The 19191-nt window shown below is 43.7% G+C and overlaps 1 protein-coding gene across 1 annotated transcript in view; it reads right to left on the bottom strand.

Moving 5' to 3' along the window:
• Positions 1 to 19191, bottom strand: part of STAB2 (stabilin 2) — a 165309-nt gene that overhangs the window by 103838 nt on the left and 42280 nt on the right. Inside the window, exons 7-15 of the mRNA XM_047066788.1 lie at positions 16578 to 16703; positions 15495 to 15691; positions 13763 to 13896; positions 6579 to 6712; positions 4845 to 4927; positions 3481 to 3630; positions 1973 to 2116; positions 1373 to 1429; positions 1094 to 1219 (exon numbers count right to left, since the gene is read on the bottom strand). Coding sequence (XP_046922744.1) covers positions 1094 to 1219; positions 1373 to 1429; positions 1973 to 2116; positions 3481 to 3630; positions 4845 to 4927; positions 6579 to 6712; positions 13763 to 13896; positions 15495 to 15691; positions 16578 to 16703 — 1151 coding nt within the window. The remainder of the gene's footprint in view (positions 1 to 1093; positions 1220 to 1372; positions 1430 to 1972; positions 2117 to 3480; positions 3631 to 4844; positions 4928 to 6578; positions 6713 to 13762; positions 13897 to 15494; positions 15692 to 16577; positions 16704 to 19191) is intronic.

The raw sequence follows: 19191 nt of genomic DNA, 5'->3' as shown, positions 1-19191 counted from the left end.
GTTTTCTGAAAGCAAAATATCCTTGTAGATACCTGAAAGTATTCTAGAAAGGTATGTATCCATGTACATCTCTAAACTATACATGCAATGAGTTTGAGGTTTCAAAAAACAGTGTAGCCCAGGTCACCTGGGTTAGAAAGTTGGTTCTTCCCCAGATGTCTATTTTTAGGTCTCATACAGGTGTCATTAAATCAAAATTCTTGGGGTATGGTTTGTGAAACTTTCTACTTTAACAAGCCCCATGGGTGATTCCTAAGTCTACTGAAGTTTGGGAATCACTACTCTAAAAGATCCAGACCCCCCATTCTGTATAATGAACTGATCTACATGAGGTCATGGATAGTCTGGCCCCATTTCCAAGATGGTGGCATAATTTCAGGGCACTGGAGGAAAGCTTGTGGCCCTTCCTATAATTCCATCATTTGACATTCTAATGAACAAAATTCCATAATTTGTTACCCCTCTGTTCAGTTTAAGGCTGTTATTTCTGGGAGAGGAAACACCTGAAATGGTTTTAGTCATTTACATTCTTGTGTGAAGGAGTAAAAAAAAAAATCTCCTTTCTGGAGGAAAATGTGAAAGAGTTGAAGGATTATGGTATATAAGGAGAGGGTTATTATGAAGAGAGATGGAAGCAATGGAAGGGAATGAATGGAGCATCTAAAAATAACATTTATTCCTTTCAAATTTAGCCTACACCTGGTCCAGAATGGCCTGGTTTAGAATTCATTTTCTAGGTAGTTTTAGAGTTGGAGGGAACTTAAAATCTTGATTTTGCTAGTGAGAAATATTTGAAGACCCAGGAAAAATCAAAGCAATCATTTAGATCTGGGGTTGCAGATAGATTTTATTTCCTGTGCTCAGTCTAACTGACTGGTAATAGCTACTTGGAACTCTGACCAGGAGATTGGAGCCACAACCATAGTTCCAGAGAACTGTGATTGATTAACGATTTCTGCCTTGGTTGAGGGAGGGTAGGTGGTGATACATATGTTATTTATTGGACATCCCTAGTTTAGGAAAAAATCTGTATGGGTGCAGACTGAGGCAGTAATGCTGACATGATGCCGTCAGAGTAAGTAGGATACCATACCTCTGGAGAAAGGAGGTAATCAAGAGTGCCATCCTTCATATTAACTAATGCTTCATTACTTGGAACAAAAATGGTGTATGGTCCATCAGCCCCGTCTTCATCTAAAGCATGTCCCACATTGGTTTCCTGCATTTGAAAAATGAAATTTTAAATCTACAACCTATCTCTGACAAATACTTGAAGTAATTCCTCAGCACATATTTATAATTGACACCCTTGTTCATTATACAAAAGACAAGACATAAAACCATTTTCCAGAAATTCATGAAAAGTACATACCTCTAGCAAAGATCTGAACTTGCTGTATCTTGGTTGTAACATTGTCATTATGGTTTTCTAAAAATCACGAGAAGAAATAAGGTGGTTTAAGAAATAGATGTCCCAACATTAAAAGGTTCATGACAGAATTTATGTGTGAATGTGGATGGAAAAGAACCCGGTCAACTGCAACACATATAGAATGTTTCCTGTTGTTATTGAATTAGTGGTTCAGATGTGCGTGTTCGGAAATAGACTTTGGCCATCATCAAACGAGTCAAAAGGAATAAGTTTTTATTGCGGTGAGGACTGTCCTCCTCCACAAAGCACGAGGGATAACTTTTCATGACAACTGGTCACTGGACAGAATCATCATATGTGGCCATAAAAGAGGTCACAAAATTGAGATCTTGCCTGTCTTTATTGTAGGCTTTTCTTTCTGTTGGCAGAGGTACCCAGAATTCTACTGAAAACAGAAATGATCCCATTTTCCCCATGGCTGGGGTCCTAGGACACACAAAGGACAAGCACATAGTGTGCATTTTCTTCTTCAGTATGACTCTCCAGGGAACAAAGAAAGATGGCTTTGGACTGACCTAACTTTTACCTGAAATGCCTCACCTCAGTGTTGCTCTCAAATGTGGGTGCCATCTTGTCCATGGCTCTGTCGAGGATGTGCAGGAGCCCATTGGAAGCAACTATGTTCCCTTGTATAATTTTTGCCTTCTTTTTGCCTCCATAGAGTTTAAGCTTTATTTGATTGTCCTAAAACACCAAGAAAAATAAAATTAAGCTGGTATCCTTGAAGGAGTACTGGATTAGAAGTCTTAAGTCCTTGGGTCTGGCCATTTGTGGGTTATATGAGCGTGGGTAAGTCACTTAACCCAAAATGGGAAAGATGGCATTTGCTTGCTTGATTTGACTAGTCTTTTGTTAAGATCAGATGAGATAATGTGTGAAATCATTGATGACTACCAGTGATTTCTAAATGTGAAGAAGCAATCATAAGTCTCCCCCAATAGACCACAAGGTCAAAAAGGGCAAAACAATTCAATTTATTGTAAATTTATCACCTACTTAAGAGTGTTGTACACACAAGGCACACAATAAAATTTTTTTTGCTGCATAAATGACTAAAGCTAATTACTTCTTCCTTTATGTGGCTCTTACAAGCTATAGGAAAGAAATATGACTGAATAAATGAAGGAATGAGTGAGTGAATGAATGAATGAATGAATGAGTGAAAGAATGTCCTTGTGAGAAAAGAAGTAAAATTTTCATCCATGTATTTAGGTTTCTATCCATCCATCCATCCATCCATCCACCCATCCATCTATCCTCACACACACAGTACAACACACTGCTTAATGATTTAGGCCTTGGAGTCAAGGAGACCTGCATTTGAATCCTGGCTCTGGCCCTTACTTGCGACCTCTCAGTTTTCCCACTTGAAAAATCTCCTTTACGGGGTTGTTGCAAGTCTTATAGAACATAAATAAAGGTTCACCTCAGTACTTTGTATAGAGTAAGTGCTCAATAATCTATCAGCTATTGGTAGTTGGTGAAATGCAACGATATAGGCCATAACCCACACACGTACATTCTAGTAATCAAGTGCCTTCCTGCTCAGTAAAGTCACAGAAAGAGTTATTTGTGAGGGGGGGAAGGGTAGTTTTACTCAAACAATGGAACAGACCTAACGGCCTTAGGAGAGAGCAATGTTAGGTTTGCAGAGGAAAGATAAACTCCAGCAACCTAAAGCAAATATAGTCTATTTCCTTCCATAAGAGGGAAGCTGATCTGGCTTTGGGCCGGTGCTTCCAGGAAACAGGTTTACTATAAAGCTTCTCCTTCCCCCTGACACCTGAATGATGTTCTCTTGACAATGAATTCAGACCAGAGCAAAATCCCACACTTTATAACCCTCTTTTCACAACAGTCCCCTCCTGCCTGGTCCTTCCTGGGGTTGTTCTTCGCTTCTTTCCTCATAGGGAAGTGCTCTGACAAACAAGGGAGAAGGAAAGAAGTTCTTCATAAACTTTGCAAGCCCAACCACAGACAGAGATGGCTGTGGGCACTGGTTCAGCCGACGCTTTTGTTCTGGGAGTGAAAATCAGAGAGCCCCTTACCTTATCGTCATTGAAGATTTCTCCCGACTTTCCAGTCAAGGTATAGAAGGTGTCTGTGTTATTCATACTCTCAGTGTTCATCTGCCCAGCAATTACATGGAGTTTCACAAAGTACTGAGCAGACTCTTTATCCATCAAGAGCTCTTTTACCTGAGGAGAGAGAGCCACTTCTTTCAGTCTCCACTGTTGTTTGGAGGAGAAAATGAGGTTGTGAGGCAGGCATTGGCCAATCAAAGACATCAATGCCAGGGCTCCCTAACTTGGGCTTGGGCCCTTTCAGATACAGGTGACTTTGGGGGGAGCACAATCTGGAGAGTGGGAGGCGATGCTCAATGTCCTCTCAAACCACCAGGAGCGAGGAAGGTGCAGGCACCCAGGGAATCATCTTGAGTCCGGGGAGCATACGGAAATGAAACAAGAAATCGCATGAAAAGAAAGTGCAGACTAGACCCATGGAGTTTTTGAACAGTAAGTTTAGGGTTTTTGCAATCCACCGGACCAAGTCGACATTTTGTCAATATTATATATCATCAGCAATCAATCAACAGATGCTTTTTATTAACTGTGTAAATAAAACCTATATGTTAAACAAGAGACCACATGCAAAGTGCATAGTGCAGAGACATTCAATATTTGTGAGTTCTCCTCCCCAGTAGGAGAGATGTGAGGGTACTTCTGAAGTTAAATTGTTGATTCATCTCAGATTGTCCAACGGTGGTGACAGATTAGGGTGAGACGTTCTGGAACTTCCTGTGTTTTTATTCCATGCAGCAACAATTATTGTGACAAAATATCGTGGATGAAGATAAACCACTTGTATGCAAATCAATATGTCCATTATCTCCATCAATCTGAATGTAACAATTTCATTGACACCCTCATGATAGGACACCTCCACCAGGCGCTATGAGCTTCATTCCCACTGCATGACATCACCTCAAACAACAGCTGTTCACATGGAAGACCACAGTTTTCTCTTAGTTTCCTCTACCACTGTTATCATTTATGATGATTATAAGAAACAAATATGTAGCTAATATATTAGGTTAATTCTTGCAGGAAGTAAGCAGTTTTGCATTATGTAAATCCTATTTTTCACATGACTATAGTTAAGATCCCTCAGTCATTAATTACCCTTGAAGGGGTCATGTTTGGAAGGGGGCATCCTTGGGTCCTCTAGGGAGCCAGTAATGGTCTCGCTGGATGTACAAGTACATTCACTTTGTGACAACTCAATGAGCTGTGTGTTTACAATCTGTATACTTTCTGTAAATAGTTCCCCATTTTAGTCTCTCAAGATCATCATCTTTATCATCAGTAGGTTTCATTTAATAGAGGTTTCCCACTTTATTGTAAATACTTACACTGAATCCTCTTAGTCCCTTGTCTGTGGGCAACAGCACAGTGAATGGTCCCAGGTTACTTAGTGGCCAGGCATAGGCTTTGTCTTAGGAATAGAAATTCATAAAGAAAGAAAACACCAAATGAATCAGTGGCACATGAAGAGTAAAATCAAGCAATGGCCCTTGGGATCCATTTAGGCCCTTTGAATCAAGATCTTCTCTATTCTCATTGGCATGAGTAGGCCTTGGTAAACTAGGAAGCTCTCTAAGAAAGAATGGCTTCATAATGCCATGGCCCCCAAAGCTTCTGCATAATTGTGTGGCATGTCCTGCAGCCATAGCCTTGGCTTCAAGGAGACCCTGGAATGAGACCTTCTACGAGGGTCATGTGACAAAATCCTCAGCCAATCCCAGCAGGTCACCGTCCCTGCGCCGGACTCTCTGAGCAGTTGTCATCCCAGTGAGCAAAGACACAGCCCTGTTCCATCCAAGGCCAGCTCAGAAGAGCCTCATGCTTGGCTTAATATTCTACTGTTACCATCTTGAAATGTTTAATAATTTTTGAACAAGGAGTTCTTGTCATTACGCACGGTGTCCTACATGTTATGTAGCTGGTCCTGTTTCTATCCCCCTGGAGAAGCTGGGACGTCAGGGTGGGCTCCGGGCTTTCATACAGCAGGCAAGGTTGACCAGCACTACATAAATGGGTAGAAGGTCAACAGGACTTTGTCCAGGGAAATGTTCGAGAGCACAACCTGCAGAGAACACTCTGTCACCCTGTCTGCTGTCACTGGATAGTCTGAGTTCTTAGAGGAAGGCTGTAAGAAGCCTGAGGCATGCCACAAATGCTTGTCCCCTGTAGGATGCCCTGGAAAGAGAAGGGCATTTGTGCAGGATATATGTTAAGATTTATGCAGACAACGTGGCCTTGACCCATTCTCCGTTTGTGCTCTTTCCGGGAAATCATTTTTTGGTGACTGGTAAATTTTAGATTTTGCTATTTTGGAACTTCTGTCGATTGGTCAAGTCTGTGTTTTATTTTCTGTTGATTGGCCAAACTTGTGTTTTATTGAAAGACTTGTCCAAGGCTGCAATCAGCTGTATTATTTCATTCTCAAGGGGGTGTGGGGTAATGACCCCTGAAGTGCATTTGGAAATGATGAGGGCATTTTAGATTGTCACCCTGCCTGGGGGACTGGGAAAGGACATGTCACTACAGACAACTAGTCCTTGGGGGAGGGGGGAGGGCAAAAATCCTAAACATCCAGCCAGGTGTGAGATGATCACACCAACCAAAACTATTCTCAAAAGTCAAATGGCACCCATTGCCGAACATGGATACAGCCTCAGGTTTTAGTCACTCTCTTTTCCCAGTATTACCTGTCAACCTTGCTTCACACCTGGAGGACCCATAAGGTCAAGGGAAAGAGGACAGTCTCCATCCTCACATCAGTAGCTGCCCCGTCTCATTGTTGTTGCAGATCAGTTAATCTGTGGTGACTCCAGGACCCTGTCCTCAGGACTCTGCCTACGAACTGCTGCTTGACAGGACCTCTTGGCACTAACTCCTTGTCTCCTGGAAAAGGCTGCCTGCCCTTTCCCTTTCCCCTGCAAGATGCCTCCTTAGGAGGGCCAATTCCAATAGATAAACCTTGCCTCTCCTGCTCACCCCTTTCTGAATGATTATGTCTTGGAGGTGTCTTGCCTGAAAGAAGGTTGCCCTTTACGTGGAAACCTGTACCCGTAGCTGCATACCCAGGAGTGAGATGAAAGAGGTCAGCCTTCCTTGCCATTTTCCTCTGGGTTCAGTGTTTAATTCTCTGAGTCGCTCCATGATGTTTCCATAACACGTCGAGCCGTCACCCACGTAACCTTTCCGGCAAGTGCATCTACAGGGAGGGTGAAAACACATTCTCAGGGTCTTAGCGTGTTTTTTTTTTTTTTAAAATTTTTTTTTTTTTTTTTCAACGTTTATTTATTTTTGGGACAGAGAGAGACAGAGCATGAACGGGGGAGGGGCAGAGAGAGAGGGAGACACAGAATCGGAAACAGGCTCCAGGCTCTGAGCCATCAGCCCAGAGCCTGACGCGGGGCTCGAACTCCCGGACCGCGAGATCGTGACCTGGCTGAAGTCGGACGCCTAACCGACTGCGCCACCCAGGCGCCCCAGGGTCTTAGCGTGTTGAGATCCTACAGTCCAACTCCCTCATTTTGCAGATGGGGAAAACGGTGCCCAGAAGAAGAGGGTCAAGACCAGGAGAGGAGAGGCACAAATAGAGGTGAGCATTCCTGTGGCAATACCTGACATATAGTAGGTCCACGAGAAATGGATATTTAATAAATTTTGCATACCTATAAACACTGGATATCTTTGTACGCTCTTCGTCTCAGTATTTTTCAAAGTGTGGTCAAGAGACCATGTACATCAGCGTCACCTGGAGTGCTTATTATAAATGCAGATTCTAGAACCACTGAGGCAGAATAGACTACTGAAGTCAGCTCCAAGTCAAGATGTAGAGCTACTGATCTGCTTAGTAGATCTTCCCCTTACCCTGTCTTCCTAGTTGAGATGTCTGCTCAAATGACCCTTCCTCATAGGAAACTTCTGCTATCGGCCACCTCTCCCCACACCCTCAACAGTAGATCAGGACCCTACCCACCTTAGTGTGTGCTCTCATGGGACCATGTAGCCCTTCTCTGTAGCAGCGATCCCAGCTGTAATTTCATCCTAACCTGTGCAGTTATTTGATTTGTATCTGCTTTTGCATCTACACTGAGAACAGGGAAAAGGCAAGGGTCGTGTGCATATTTATGCCCTGTTTTAACGTCAGGATCTAGGGCAGGGTTTGGTTCAGAACAGGTACATAATTAACAGCTGAATGATAAGTAGCAATTGAATTGCAATGAATATATAAATAATGAAGTTTGCAGAAATTTTATACAATAGCTTAGTTTTATAAAAGGTGAATACAGTTAAGGATGAAGTTTAAAGGCGCACTGGCAGTATTGTGCTGGTAAGTGTTTAATAGCCGGCTCTCAGCGGGAGCTGGGGCAGGGCCCCTGCTTTTCAGGATTTGCCAATTTCCACAGGTCCTACTCCCACCGTGGCCAATCTCAAACTGCCATCGTGAGGAAAACCAGCTTGCAAAATCCTGAAGCTTCAACCATCAGCTTTCGTGCCTCAGTAAACCCTGGCTCTGGCACACCACTGCTACCTAGCAAAGATTAGTTGACAGCTGGCTAAATCTGGCAAGGTGCTTTGGAAGGCAACATTCAACAGGATCTTGGGATAAGTGAAGAACCAAACACGAGGTCAGGGAGCGGCACTGCAGAGACGAGAGCTGCAGGGAGGCTGCGGTCATCCATACCGCAGACATGACTCATAAAGAGGAGAGGCTTCCAAAGGACAGATATACACTCGAGTTCAGTTGTGTTTCCAAATATGGTCCCATGGCAAATAGGCATATTTTCAACAGGTTGGCTGAACTAACATTTCAGAGTTTTATGTTCCCTGCTTGGATTGCTGCGGTGACTTCCTAACTGGTCTTCCTGCTCTTAATTTCCCTCCCCTCAAATCTACCCTCTCACTGGTCTCTCCGAAAGGGAAATCTGGAAAACCTTCATTCTTAAAACTCTCATGGACTCCATCTATCTACAGAAGAAGGTCTAAGTACTTAGCATGGCATGCAAAGACCCCCAAAGGGGGATCTTGCTTATGTCTCCTTCCTGCTGCGCATTGCAAATTCTGGCAATACTAAATTGCTTTCTTTTTTAATGCTCTCCTCCTGGCTCAGGTGTGACCTGCTCTAAGGGGTCTTACCTGGCCTCCTGACTCTCCCCGACAGGAGCAGTCTGTTGGTCCCTCCTCTAGCACAACCCTCCCCACCAAAATGAGCTCCTGAGATATTGTCTCCTCTGCTGGAGGAGAAGCTCTCCTAGAATCTGCATCCCACTCATGCCTCATTATATTCCAGCACTTGGGACAATGCCTAATTGTTGAACTGATTATTTACCAAGTACCTACTTAACTCTAGGAACCTGGCTGGGGAGGAGGGCTACAAAGATGATGATAACAGATATCTTGTCCTTTTAGTGTCTCATTGCTGAAGATGGGCCTGGAAACAATTTTTAGCAACATGATAAAGCCACTTAGCCACCTACAGTGTCAGCTTCCTCCTCCATGAGATGAGTTTACTAATACCTTTAGGATTGTTGATGGAAGAGATAATGCATGGAGAGTAGCTAGCACAGTGACAGACACACAGGAAAAGCTCAGTACTTGATAGATGATGATCGATGATGATGATGATGATGATGATGATGATAGTGATGATGATGGCGATAGACATGGTGTCAATAACACCACCAGTCCTGTCGGGGAGCCGGGATATAGCAGGACAAATCCACAAACACACAGCTGACGTTCCGGAGAAATGCCACAATGGCAGATTGAATAGGATGCTATGGGACACGGAGGAGGAAGTGACTAATTGTGCCTGGAGAAATATGGGACAGGTTCTAGGAGAAAGTACCATTGAAGATATTTCTAGAATACATCTGAGTTTCCCGGCTGCATGGAAGATTGGCAGATATTTACTGACTGAGCCTTTGGGATTTTTACAGAGCAGTATTTTCCCGCTTCCCCTACTCCTTGCCCCAGCCCTGGGGACATTTGGGGATGTCTGGGGATATATTCACAACTAGGTGAAGGTGTGTTGCTGGCATCTAGTGGGTAGAGGCCAGGGGTGCCGCTAAACACCTTACAACACACAGGACAGCCCCCACAACAAAGTGTTCTCCAGCCCCCAAATATCAAGTGCTGAGCCTGGGAAACCTTGTTATAAGGAGTCACTAAGGTAGATCTAACCATGAAACAATAGTCTACTAAGAGTTTCCTGCTCAAGCATCCACTTCCTCTTAAGCACTGTGCAACAAGACAGTGAATTTGAGAAGCACACGGGGAGATTGGTAATTCTTAGGAGTGATACAATAGTTCTTGTTCGAAATCACATAAATTTCATTTGAAGGCAGCCAATAATAGCAAGACAATGAACTTACAAACTGCTAAGTATGTTTCTCTCTGAAAGTTCTCTAAGTTGTTTATGAGGCCAATGGTCTGTTTTGTGTAAAGTGACTTGACTTGTCTTGCCTAAGGATGGCAGGAGAATCGTAATTTAATGGTCACAGTGCTGAACGGAATGCATGAGATATAAATACTTTTTATTGTTGTTTAAAATCTTGGTCCAGAGTCTGAGATTTTAGGAGACAGTTTTCTGACTTAGATGTTCTCATTTGGCCGTGGCACATTCACATCAGGTGCCTCTTCTGTAAATTGCTTCTTTGTTAGGAGTAAAGGTCTCTTGCTGTCTTATGGCTCTAAAAACACCCAGAAGAGAGGCGCCTGGGTGACTCAGTCGGTTGAGTGTCTGACTTCAGCTCATGTCACGATCTCACGGTTCGTGAGTTCAAGCCTCGCGTATGGCTCTTTGCTGACAGCTCAGAGCCTAGAGCCTGCTTCTGATTCTGTCTCCATCTCTCTGCCCCATCCCTGTTCATGCTCTGTCTCTCTGAGTATAAATAAACATTTAAAAAAGTTAAAAAAATAAAAACACCCATAAGATATTGGCATTTTATATGTTATGGGATGGAATTAATTGCATAGAGTGCTGGATGAGACTTAGTGAAATTATAGGGTGTCCCAAAAGGCTTCCTTCCTTCCTTCACTTCTTCACTTCATTCCTTCATTTATTCCTCCAAACTGTCCCTCATGACATTGTTTTAATTGATGACCGAAGTTGTTGCAATAAAGATGAGTAAGACATGGATTCCCAGGGACTTACATTCTAATTGGAATAGAGATCAGTAATCCTAACAGCTAACCTCTATTGATAGCTGCTTTCCCAGTTCCCTTTGTAGGGGATTTACTATGGTGTCTTATTTAATACAACCATCCTACGAGGTGGGTTCTGTTACTAGCCCCGTTATAGATGGATGAGGGAGCATAGGGACAGAGGTTAAGAATCTCACTCAAGATCACGCAGCCTGTAGGTGGCAGTATTTGTGCACATCACTTCTGTGCTATGTACTCCTCACAGTTCAGGGTGATCAGTGTTATAACAGAAGCATTCCGGGCCGCTCTGGGAGCCCGGGGTGAGCTGAATGGACTGGGAGTCCAGGAGAGACATCCTAGAGGTGAAGACACTTGAGCTGAACAGTGAAGGATCAGTGCATTAGCTTGACTCAGAGGAGGTGCAGAGGGAACTATGTCTAAGCGGGGGGGAAAGCATCTGCAAGTGTGTGGAGCTGGGAATATCTTGGCTTGTTTAAAGAACGGTAGTTGGGGGGGCGCCCGGATGGTTCAGTCGGTTAAGTGTCCGACTTCGGCTCAGGTCATGATCTCACGTTTCTTGAGTTCGAGCCCTGCATTGGGCTCCCTGCTGCCAGCACAGAGCCTGCTTTGGATCCTCTGTCCCCCCCCCACTCTGCCCCTCTCCCACTTGCACTCTCTCTCTTAAAAATAAACAAACTTTAGAAGAAAAGAACAGTAGTTGGGTGGGACGGGAGCCAAGGGGGTGTTCATGAGAGCGGTGGAAACAAAGTTGCTCATCCACACCTTCCATAAACAATCAGCCTCTGCCATACCCAGGGGAGAAGGATACCCCGAAGAGCTTGTGCAGGTCCTGGAGGCTGGTTTGGAGACATTTAGGCAGAGAATTATGGGGTTCTGGATATCTGAGCATGGTCTATAAGGGGGGCTCAGGCTCTGGGGGAGCAGGTCCCCTTAGTCCTTTAGTCCCTTGCCCTGGTGTAGCTAGTGGAGGACCTGAATGGAGCCCTCTAAAATGTAGTGCCCAGGGCAGGGCAGGAAGATACTTGTTCTTAGTAATAATCCACATGGAGCTTCAACTTTAAAAGGATGCTTATATGCATCAACTCCACTCTTTCCAGGGAGATATTCTTGTTCTTTAGCGGACCTGTCAGGGGAAGAAACTGCAGTTCAGAAAAGTTACGTGACCTGTCCAAGGTCACTCCAGTGGTGAGTGGGACAAGCCCATTTTTCTTTACTGGGTGGACTTCTGTGACTAACACAGTATGATTTTGAATATTCTGCATAAACTTCTTGCCATGTTGGGGAGGCATGAACAAACAAATCTTTGTCCATGGTAAACTAAATTGCCTGAACTAAATGAGTGATGGCCCCTTATTTTATCAATGTAACATCTCCAGTCTTTAACTTTGTCCTCTTTCCAGCCTTTCCAGACAGTCCGTTTTCTGGTCGGGGCGATGATCAACGAGGTTTGTGAGGGACACACTTACTCTTAAAATCCACTGACAGCCCCAACTGACATTCTAAACACAAGCTTTAATGCCACTTATAAAGGAGAGAAAGCATTTAAAGTATTCTTCTCAGATTTTCTGAGAGGATGGTAAAAGGCACGTAAGTGATACACACACGAGTGTTGGGTGCACATGTGTCTACACGCATGACTGTGACATGTTGGTGTTGCACTCACATGTGTGATTTCTACATGCCATGTTCTGCTCAGAGACTGATGAATGTATTCTCATTTAATCCTGCTCACAGGCCTGGTAGGAGGTACAATTCTCCTCCTTTTATGACAGAGGAAACATCATTGAGAGAGGGTAAGGCAAATGGCAGAGCTGGGACTTGAACCCAGGTGTTCTGATATCAAGCTCTCTTGACTTTACCCATAGTGATTACAGACTTATCTGCCCAGATAAAACATGAAAATCATAAAACCTATCTGGGCAGATCCACACATTTGAGACCCAACTATAAAAAGAATAAGCTTCAAAGAAGACAGAAAGGGGCTCTAGGAGCACAGAAACTGCTTAATAATTTTATGGTTCAGTGTCGACTATGGTTTTTTTTTTAACTTTTTTTCAGTGTTTATTTCTGAGAGACAGAGAGAGACAGAGCGTGAGCGGGGGAGGGGCAGAGAAAGAGGGAGACACAGAATCCGAAGCAGGCTCCAGGCTCTGAGCTGTCAGCACAGAGCCCGACATGAGGCTTAAACTCACAAACCATGAGATCGTGACCTGAGCTGAAGTCAGATGCTTAACCGACTGGGCCACCCAGGTGCTCCAAGGTTTTGAGCTTACAGTGACAGTGAGTTCTTCTCCAACACCGATGACAGTGAGAACAGAAGGTAGAAGCCTCAGTCTGGGAGCAAAACACTGGGATTCTAGCCTCAGCTCACCTACTCATAAAAACATAATAGCTCTATGGTAATTTCTAGAACATTCTGTTATGTAATGTTCACAACACTGTGAAGTAGACATCACTGTGCTCATTTTGTACATGGAGAAACAAAGACCAGAGAGATGATGCCACTTTCCCAAGGTCATTCCCCTGGCGGATACCAGATCTGAGACTCAAACCCAGCTCCTTCCCTTCCGAATACCATCTTCTTAACACCATGCAGAGCACCTCTGCCTCAGGAATTTTCACACAAATATTTTTACTCTCGGTAAGCCCCTTCTTGTAAAACCTGGAGTCCAGGAAGCACCACTCATGTTATTCACCTTCCCCTGTCTTGTTAGGTACTACCAGCAAGCAATATTTCATGACTGAGGAAACAGGTATATACATTAGAGGTCAAATGCCTGTCATCACAGCAGATGTTTGTTTTCCTAGCGACGGTGGTTTCCTTCTCCCACGCTCTGACCACTTACTACCGAGCTGCCGGGCCAGGTCAGTATTTCAGCATGTTCTGATGGTCATTATAAAGGAAACGACTGTTGGATGATTCAGTGATTAAAGAAAGATTTATTGAGCCCCTACTATGCTTTTTGCATCGTGCTCTGTGGGGGTGAGGGTGAATACGAGACTAAGACACATTTCCTGCCCTTCAAGGAAGGCACAGCACTGACTGACCAGCACTTGGAATGATGGCGATGGAACTGAACAGACTTACTTGGTTTGGCCTGGTGCGATGGTAGTGCAGTTAGCATTCCTGTGACAGGGGTTATTGAGTTTACAGACATCGATCACACTGCACCCCACTCCGGGCACGTAATCGCGGTAATGTTTCTTACACTCACAGTGAGACTTCAGAAGACACGGAGAGAAAAACAAAGGGTTCTCGTTAGTCATGGAAGCTGACATCCTTCTTCAATCCATCTGTGTTCTGCCATAAAAGCTAACTTGCGGCAGGTCCAAAGCACGGGCTTAAAAATGTGTCAAAGTATCCAGAATTGGGGATCTGGTTTATGTACCTCACCGGTTGCGAAACGTGTAATTACACCTTGTTTGTAAAGTTTACCTTTTCGGTTTTCTTGTTTCCTAACCCTGGGCCTTTCTGGCTCCATAATTCCCGGTTTTAGATTGTCTACAGTTGAGTACAGACTGAAGTTCAGATGGGAGATATCATTGCTTCAAAAGAGTGATTTTCAGCCGGGAGTCTCAACCTAAGATACGTTGGGCAGCGTCTAGAGATATTTTGATTGTCACAAGAGGAGAGGGGGGCAGTGTCACCAGAGGCCAGGGATGCTGCTAAACATCTTACTATGTACAGGACAGCCCCACAACAAAGAATCCAAAGTGCTAATAATGCCAAAATTGAGGAAACCTTCTCTGGAATAATGGAAATAATGAACGCCCTGTTTCTGTGTGAACACGGGGGCTTTCTAAGACCTGAAAATCTGCCTTGGGGTCCGGTTTTTGGAGACAAAGTTTATTTTTAATCTCACTCCCAAGGTCCTGGGACTTTGGCTCAGAGTGTAATGTGACTTTTCCCATAAGGGACTGCACTGTGAGGATGGAGGCCCAGCTCCTTGAATTTCTTTCCAAATCTGTCTCAGGCATTGACAGCAGAAATGGCATGTGATGTGCATTTTCCCTGGAAGATGAGATTGGGTGGGTACTCTGCAGGAGACTCCAGGAGCCATGGGGTGACTGGATTGCTAGGGACACATGACTCTCTTTGGGTCAGACACTGAAGCCTTTCCTCCTACTAGGGCAGCAATATCCTTTTGTGTGGATAGATTTTCTCCCCTGAACTTGATGTGCAGTTATGGATTCAGTGGACACCCACTAAATAGTTGATAGATGGATGAGGTATTAGTAAAAGGGATCTTTCAGCCGAACTCCTCAGCAAAGGTCTCTGGACCTGGCTGGTTTTTAGCGGTCAAGATCATGATGTGAGTTAGAGGGGCAGGGTCTCCCCCCCAGAACATCCTCAGTGCTGCCTACTGTCTTTCAGTGTTGCCTGACATTTTGTCAGTGCTCATCTCTTTGGGGCACAGTCTTTTGGTTCTAAGAGTCCTCTCTTGCCTCGAAAAGATATGAGAGAGAAAAGGAGGATTGTAGGTGAAAGTCAATGACATATTCACTCAAGACTTGGTTAACAGTTAATTTGTTAATCGCATTTGAGTCGTCACTGTCTAGGACCAGGACACAAGAGAGTGTAGGGCAGGTAAATTCTCCCTGGGGAGCTGGGAAAGTGTGAGTTCAGAAGACAGACCGGAGAAGGGACACACGGAAGTTCGTCCTGAGCACATGGAGGTGTGCCTGGAGAGGAGGCCCAAACTGAGCATCAAAATGGCAAACTGGGCCAACCTAGCAGACAAATGACACCTACGGCACGGTTTTACCTTTGGTGGCTGTCCTACTGCGAGACACCCCAGTTCCAAGCATCATGTGCTCACCTGTCCAGGACCGTCATATATGCACACTGTAGACTTTGCAGAGCAGTTTCCATAGTTCGTCTGGCAGGGGTCCACTGGTAAGCACACTCGGCCATCCCCATGGTAGCCTTCTTGGCACGTGCAACTGTGCCGATTCGGTCCCTCGTACGTGCAAAGAGCGTGAGGATGGCATATTTCTTTTAAACATGGATTGATGGCTTGAGAGGCAATGACAGGACAAGAGCTCATCAAAGTTGCACAGGCAATTCATTGTTTTAAGAGAGAGAGAAACAGTTCATCTTATCCCACCTGATGCCCCCTACCTGTTGAACAGATTCATGTATGGCTGTCAGAGATTATAACTAAAAATATTGTATTGATATATTACTATGCCATGTTATGTGTGGATTTAAATATAAAATAGCATGAAAGAAAGCACTAATTCTTGTAGTATTTATATGCACTGGCCCTGTCTAAGCATTTGCCATACATTAACTCAGTTGATTCTTACAACAACTCTCTAAGAGAGGAGCCATTATAATTCTCATTTGATAGATAGGAAAATGGAGGCACAGGCAGGTTAAAGAATTTGTCCAAGGTCATGTAGTTCATAATAAGCAGATCTGGGATTTGAATGCTGGCAGCCTGACTTGAGAGTTCATGTTCAATACATAACACAACCTCTCACAAAGTGAATGAGCATGAAAAGAAAAAGAAAGGAAGGGAGGAAGGAAAGAAGGAAGGAAGGAAAGAAAGAAGGGAAGGAAGGGAGGGAAGGAAGGAAGGAGGGAAGGAAGGAAGGAAGGATAAAGAAAGAAGGAAGACAGACTGTATTTTATCCTAACATTGATATGGTTGATATAAAACTATGTGTAAGAATCTATTTATGTGCTTCGATAATAGAAGCAGAAATTGCCACTTATTGAAAAGCTACCACAGATGAACATTTTCTCGGTACTTGTTATATATTTCATTTAACTTAACACAGAGAGAAATAGAAGTGTCATTGTGTTAACATTAGAAAGGTTATGAAGTTTTGTTTTTTTTCTGTTTAGTAACCTAAACATCTCAATGAATGACTAGCAGGATCTAAATCCTACTCACGTTCACAGTATTGGCCATCGCCTTGGTAATTGGGAAGGCATTTGCATACTAGTTTTGTTTCATCTTGGCTGGAAGGTGAGCATCTGGAATTTTCTGGGCAGAGCAAGTCTGCACATTCAGGGATGGCTGCAAAGGAATATTGTTGAGGTACCTGCATTAGTAGAATAACTGATTCTGAAAAATTCAACCAATGTAATGTTCTTTGTGATTAAAAAGAGTAATTAAAAAAGACTCACTGCAACCATTCAAAAAACCCCAGAATGTAGAAAGTAAAAATGAACTCTTTCTTATTCTCATTCTTCCATTTCATTCCCAAAGTAAACAATATCAACAACCCATATACTACATTCACCTATAAATTTATTTAGATGTTTTTTTAAACAAAATGGAATCCTGTGAAAATATTTAGCAAATTGATTTTTAATTTAACCAAATATTATGGAGCTATTTAAGGATCCACTGTAATCTCTAACAACTGTGTGGTGCTTCATCACATCGGGGGCACAGATGGTTGTCAGAAACTATAAGGAATCTGGCATATTATCCAATATGCAAAGCTACGAAATTGAGCTAATGTAGTTCCATGGATGCTAGTAGAAGCTATGAGATTCCTGGGTCAGAGATGAAGGACAGTTTATTGCTCACATCAAGAGTAATAGCCAGAGTGTTGGCAGTTTTGCATTAGTTCTTCCAAGCCCTGAGTCCCCTGGGACAATGTAGAAAGGGTCATGAAGTGGATTTCATTTCATTACAGGGGAGGAGCCCCAATATTAAGGAATCTAAGTTTTGTTTTGTTTTTTAAGTACTAGGCAATGTATTAGTTAGGGCCCAGGCAGGAGACAGAAACCACACAATAAGGGAATGTTTTAGTGTAAAGAATTATCAATGGAAAATTACAATAATGGGGAATTGGTTCATGAGTGTTAAAAGGAATTCTAAAGAATGAAGAAATAGCAGGTATATAAAGAGCAACCTCTTTCCTAGGGTTGAGATAAATAAATACCCAAGGTAGAGCCTTCCTCTGTCCAGGACTGAGATCCAGATGTCACTGGAAAAGGCATGCCTTGGTCACTGAATGGTAGAGAAGGTGCTGAGGTGCCTTAATGGTGAGACTTGCTGGAAATCTTCCCCTTAGGGCTCTAGGGAAGGTCATCCACAAAGAGGTGCCCAGCTTCCCGGGTTCACTTAGTGCCTGGGGAAGCTGCTGGCCACTGGGTGCTACTGGAACCAGAAACTAAGAAGCCACCCCCACAGAAGTGTAGTATAGTTCTGTGGCTGGGGCCAGAGCATCTTCAGGGGTCAGCTGTGTGGGAGAGGTGGGATGGCTGGCTCTCCAGATGGCCAACCCTGCAGAGACCTTGGTGTGCATGGCATCAAGGAGAAGCCATACCAAACAGCGAGCACATCTCTGCATGGTGGGGCACAGGCCTGTGCTGTCTGGGGCTCCTGGCTCTACTGCTGCCACCTCAGTCAAGCACTTGACAAAGTATGCAGTGGTCAAACCCTGGAGGAAGCTGAGCCCTGCAGGAATCTATCACTGGATAAACTGTGTAGGACTGAGCAGTGGAGAAAAACCATGTTCTCTGGGGGCTCTGGTGAGTGAACTAAACCAGAAACAGGAAGAGAAAACCCTTCCTTCTTCAGTGTCCCTCCAAAACTCTCTATTGATAAGACTTTATGTCTTGCTAGCTGGCAACTGAGAGATATTTACAAGTTCCCCTCCATTATCACAGAGCAGGCAAAGAGGACAACTTTTGAGCTGAAAGGCAAGCCATTGATAACTAGAACAGGCAGTAAGCCTGTCTATACTTCGTTCCCAAGAGACACCCTACATCTTCCAAGGCTGTTTGTGATACAAACATCCTTGAAAAGATATTGGAGTGAAGAGCAGTCAGTGTGCCACACTCAAGAGGCATATAAATATGAGACACTCAACTGGGGATTGTCCCCAACAGTGGCTAGTTGAACCAAACATTCATAGAGAATATTCCCCCAATTCTTTCCATAGAGTAGAATTGTTGCCAGGAAGCGGCTGCCCTTTCAAGGATTACATTTTCAACCCCTTTGCATCCAGGTGGGGTCATGTGACTACTTTCCATTGATGGAATATTGAGAGGAATTTGTATGTGTCATCTTGGATTTCATAAGCAGGGACTTTTCCGTCCTGTCTTCTTCTTTCCATGGCTCAAAGCAGAGCACTCTGAGGTGCTATAGAATGGCAGAGGCACAAAATAGAAAAATCTGGAACTGTAATCACCATGTAGCGGGAAGCTGGTGTCAGATTCCCACACTGGACTGTACATGAGTAAGCCAGAGGTTCCCTAAATTCTCAGGTCATAGTGTTTAGTATCTTAACTTTCTTCATGTCCCAAAAGAAATACCTACCAGGTCCATTTATTAAGTTGTTAGAACCAAGGAATTCAGTGTGTCATGAGACCTTAGTAGCCATTTGAAAAAGTAATGTGGTTAATATAAAGAGAAAGACTTTTACTTCATTTTTAAATAGCCACATTTACTTGTAAATGGAATATGTGAGCTTCTTTTTTTAAAAAACATGCTTATTTATTTATTTTGAGAGACAGAGAGCACATGCATGCGTGGTTCACATCCCATG

This window comes from Lynx rufus, unplaced genomic scaffold (genome assembly GCF_022079265.1).
Source record: "Lynx rufus isolate CCGP_SWC_20201006 ecotype Redwood Valley unplaced genomic scaffold, mLynRuf1.p SCAF_7, whole genome shotgun sequence".
NCBI classification, from domain to species: domain Eukaryota; kingdom Metazoa; phylum Chordata; class Mammalia; order Carnivora; family Felidae; genus Lynx; species Lynx rufus.
This window is presented reverse-complemented; position numbering and strand designations above follow the sequence as displayed.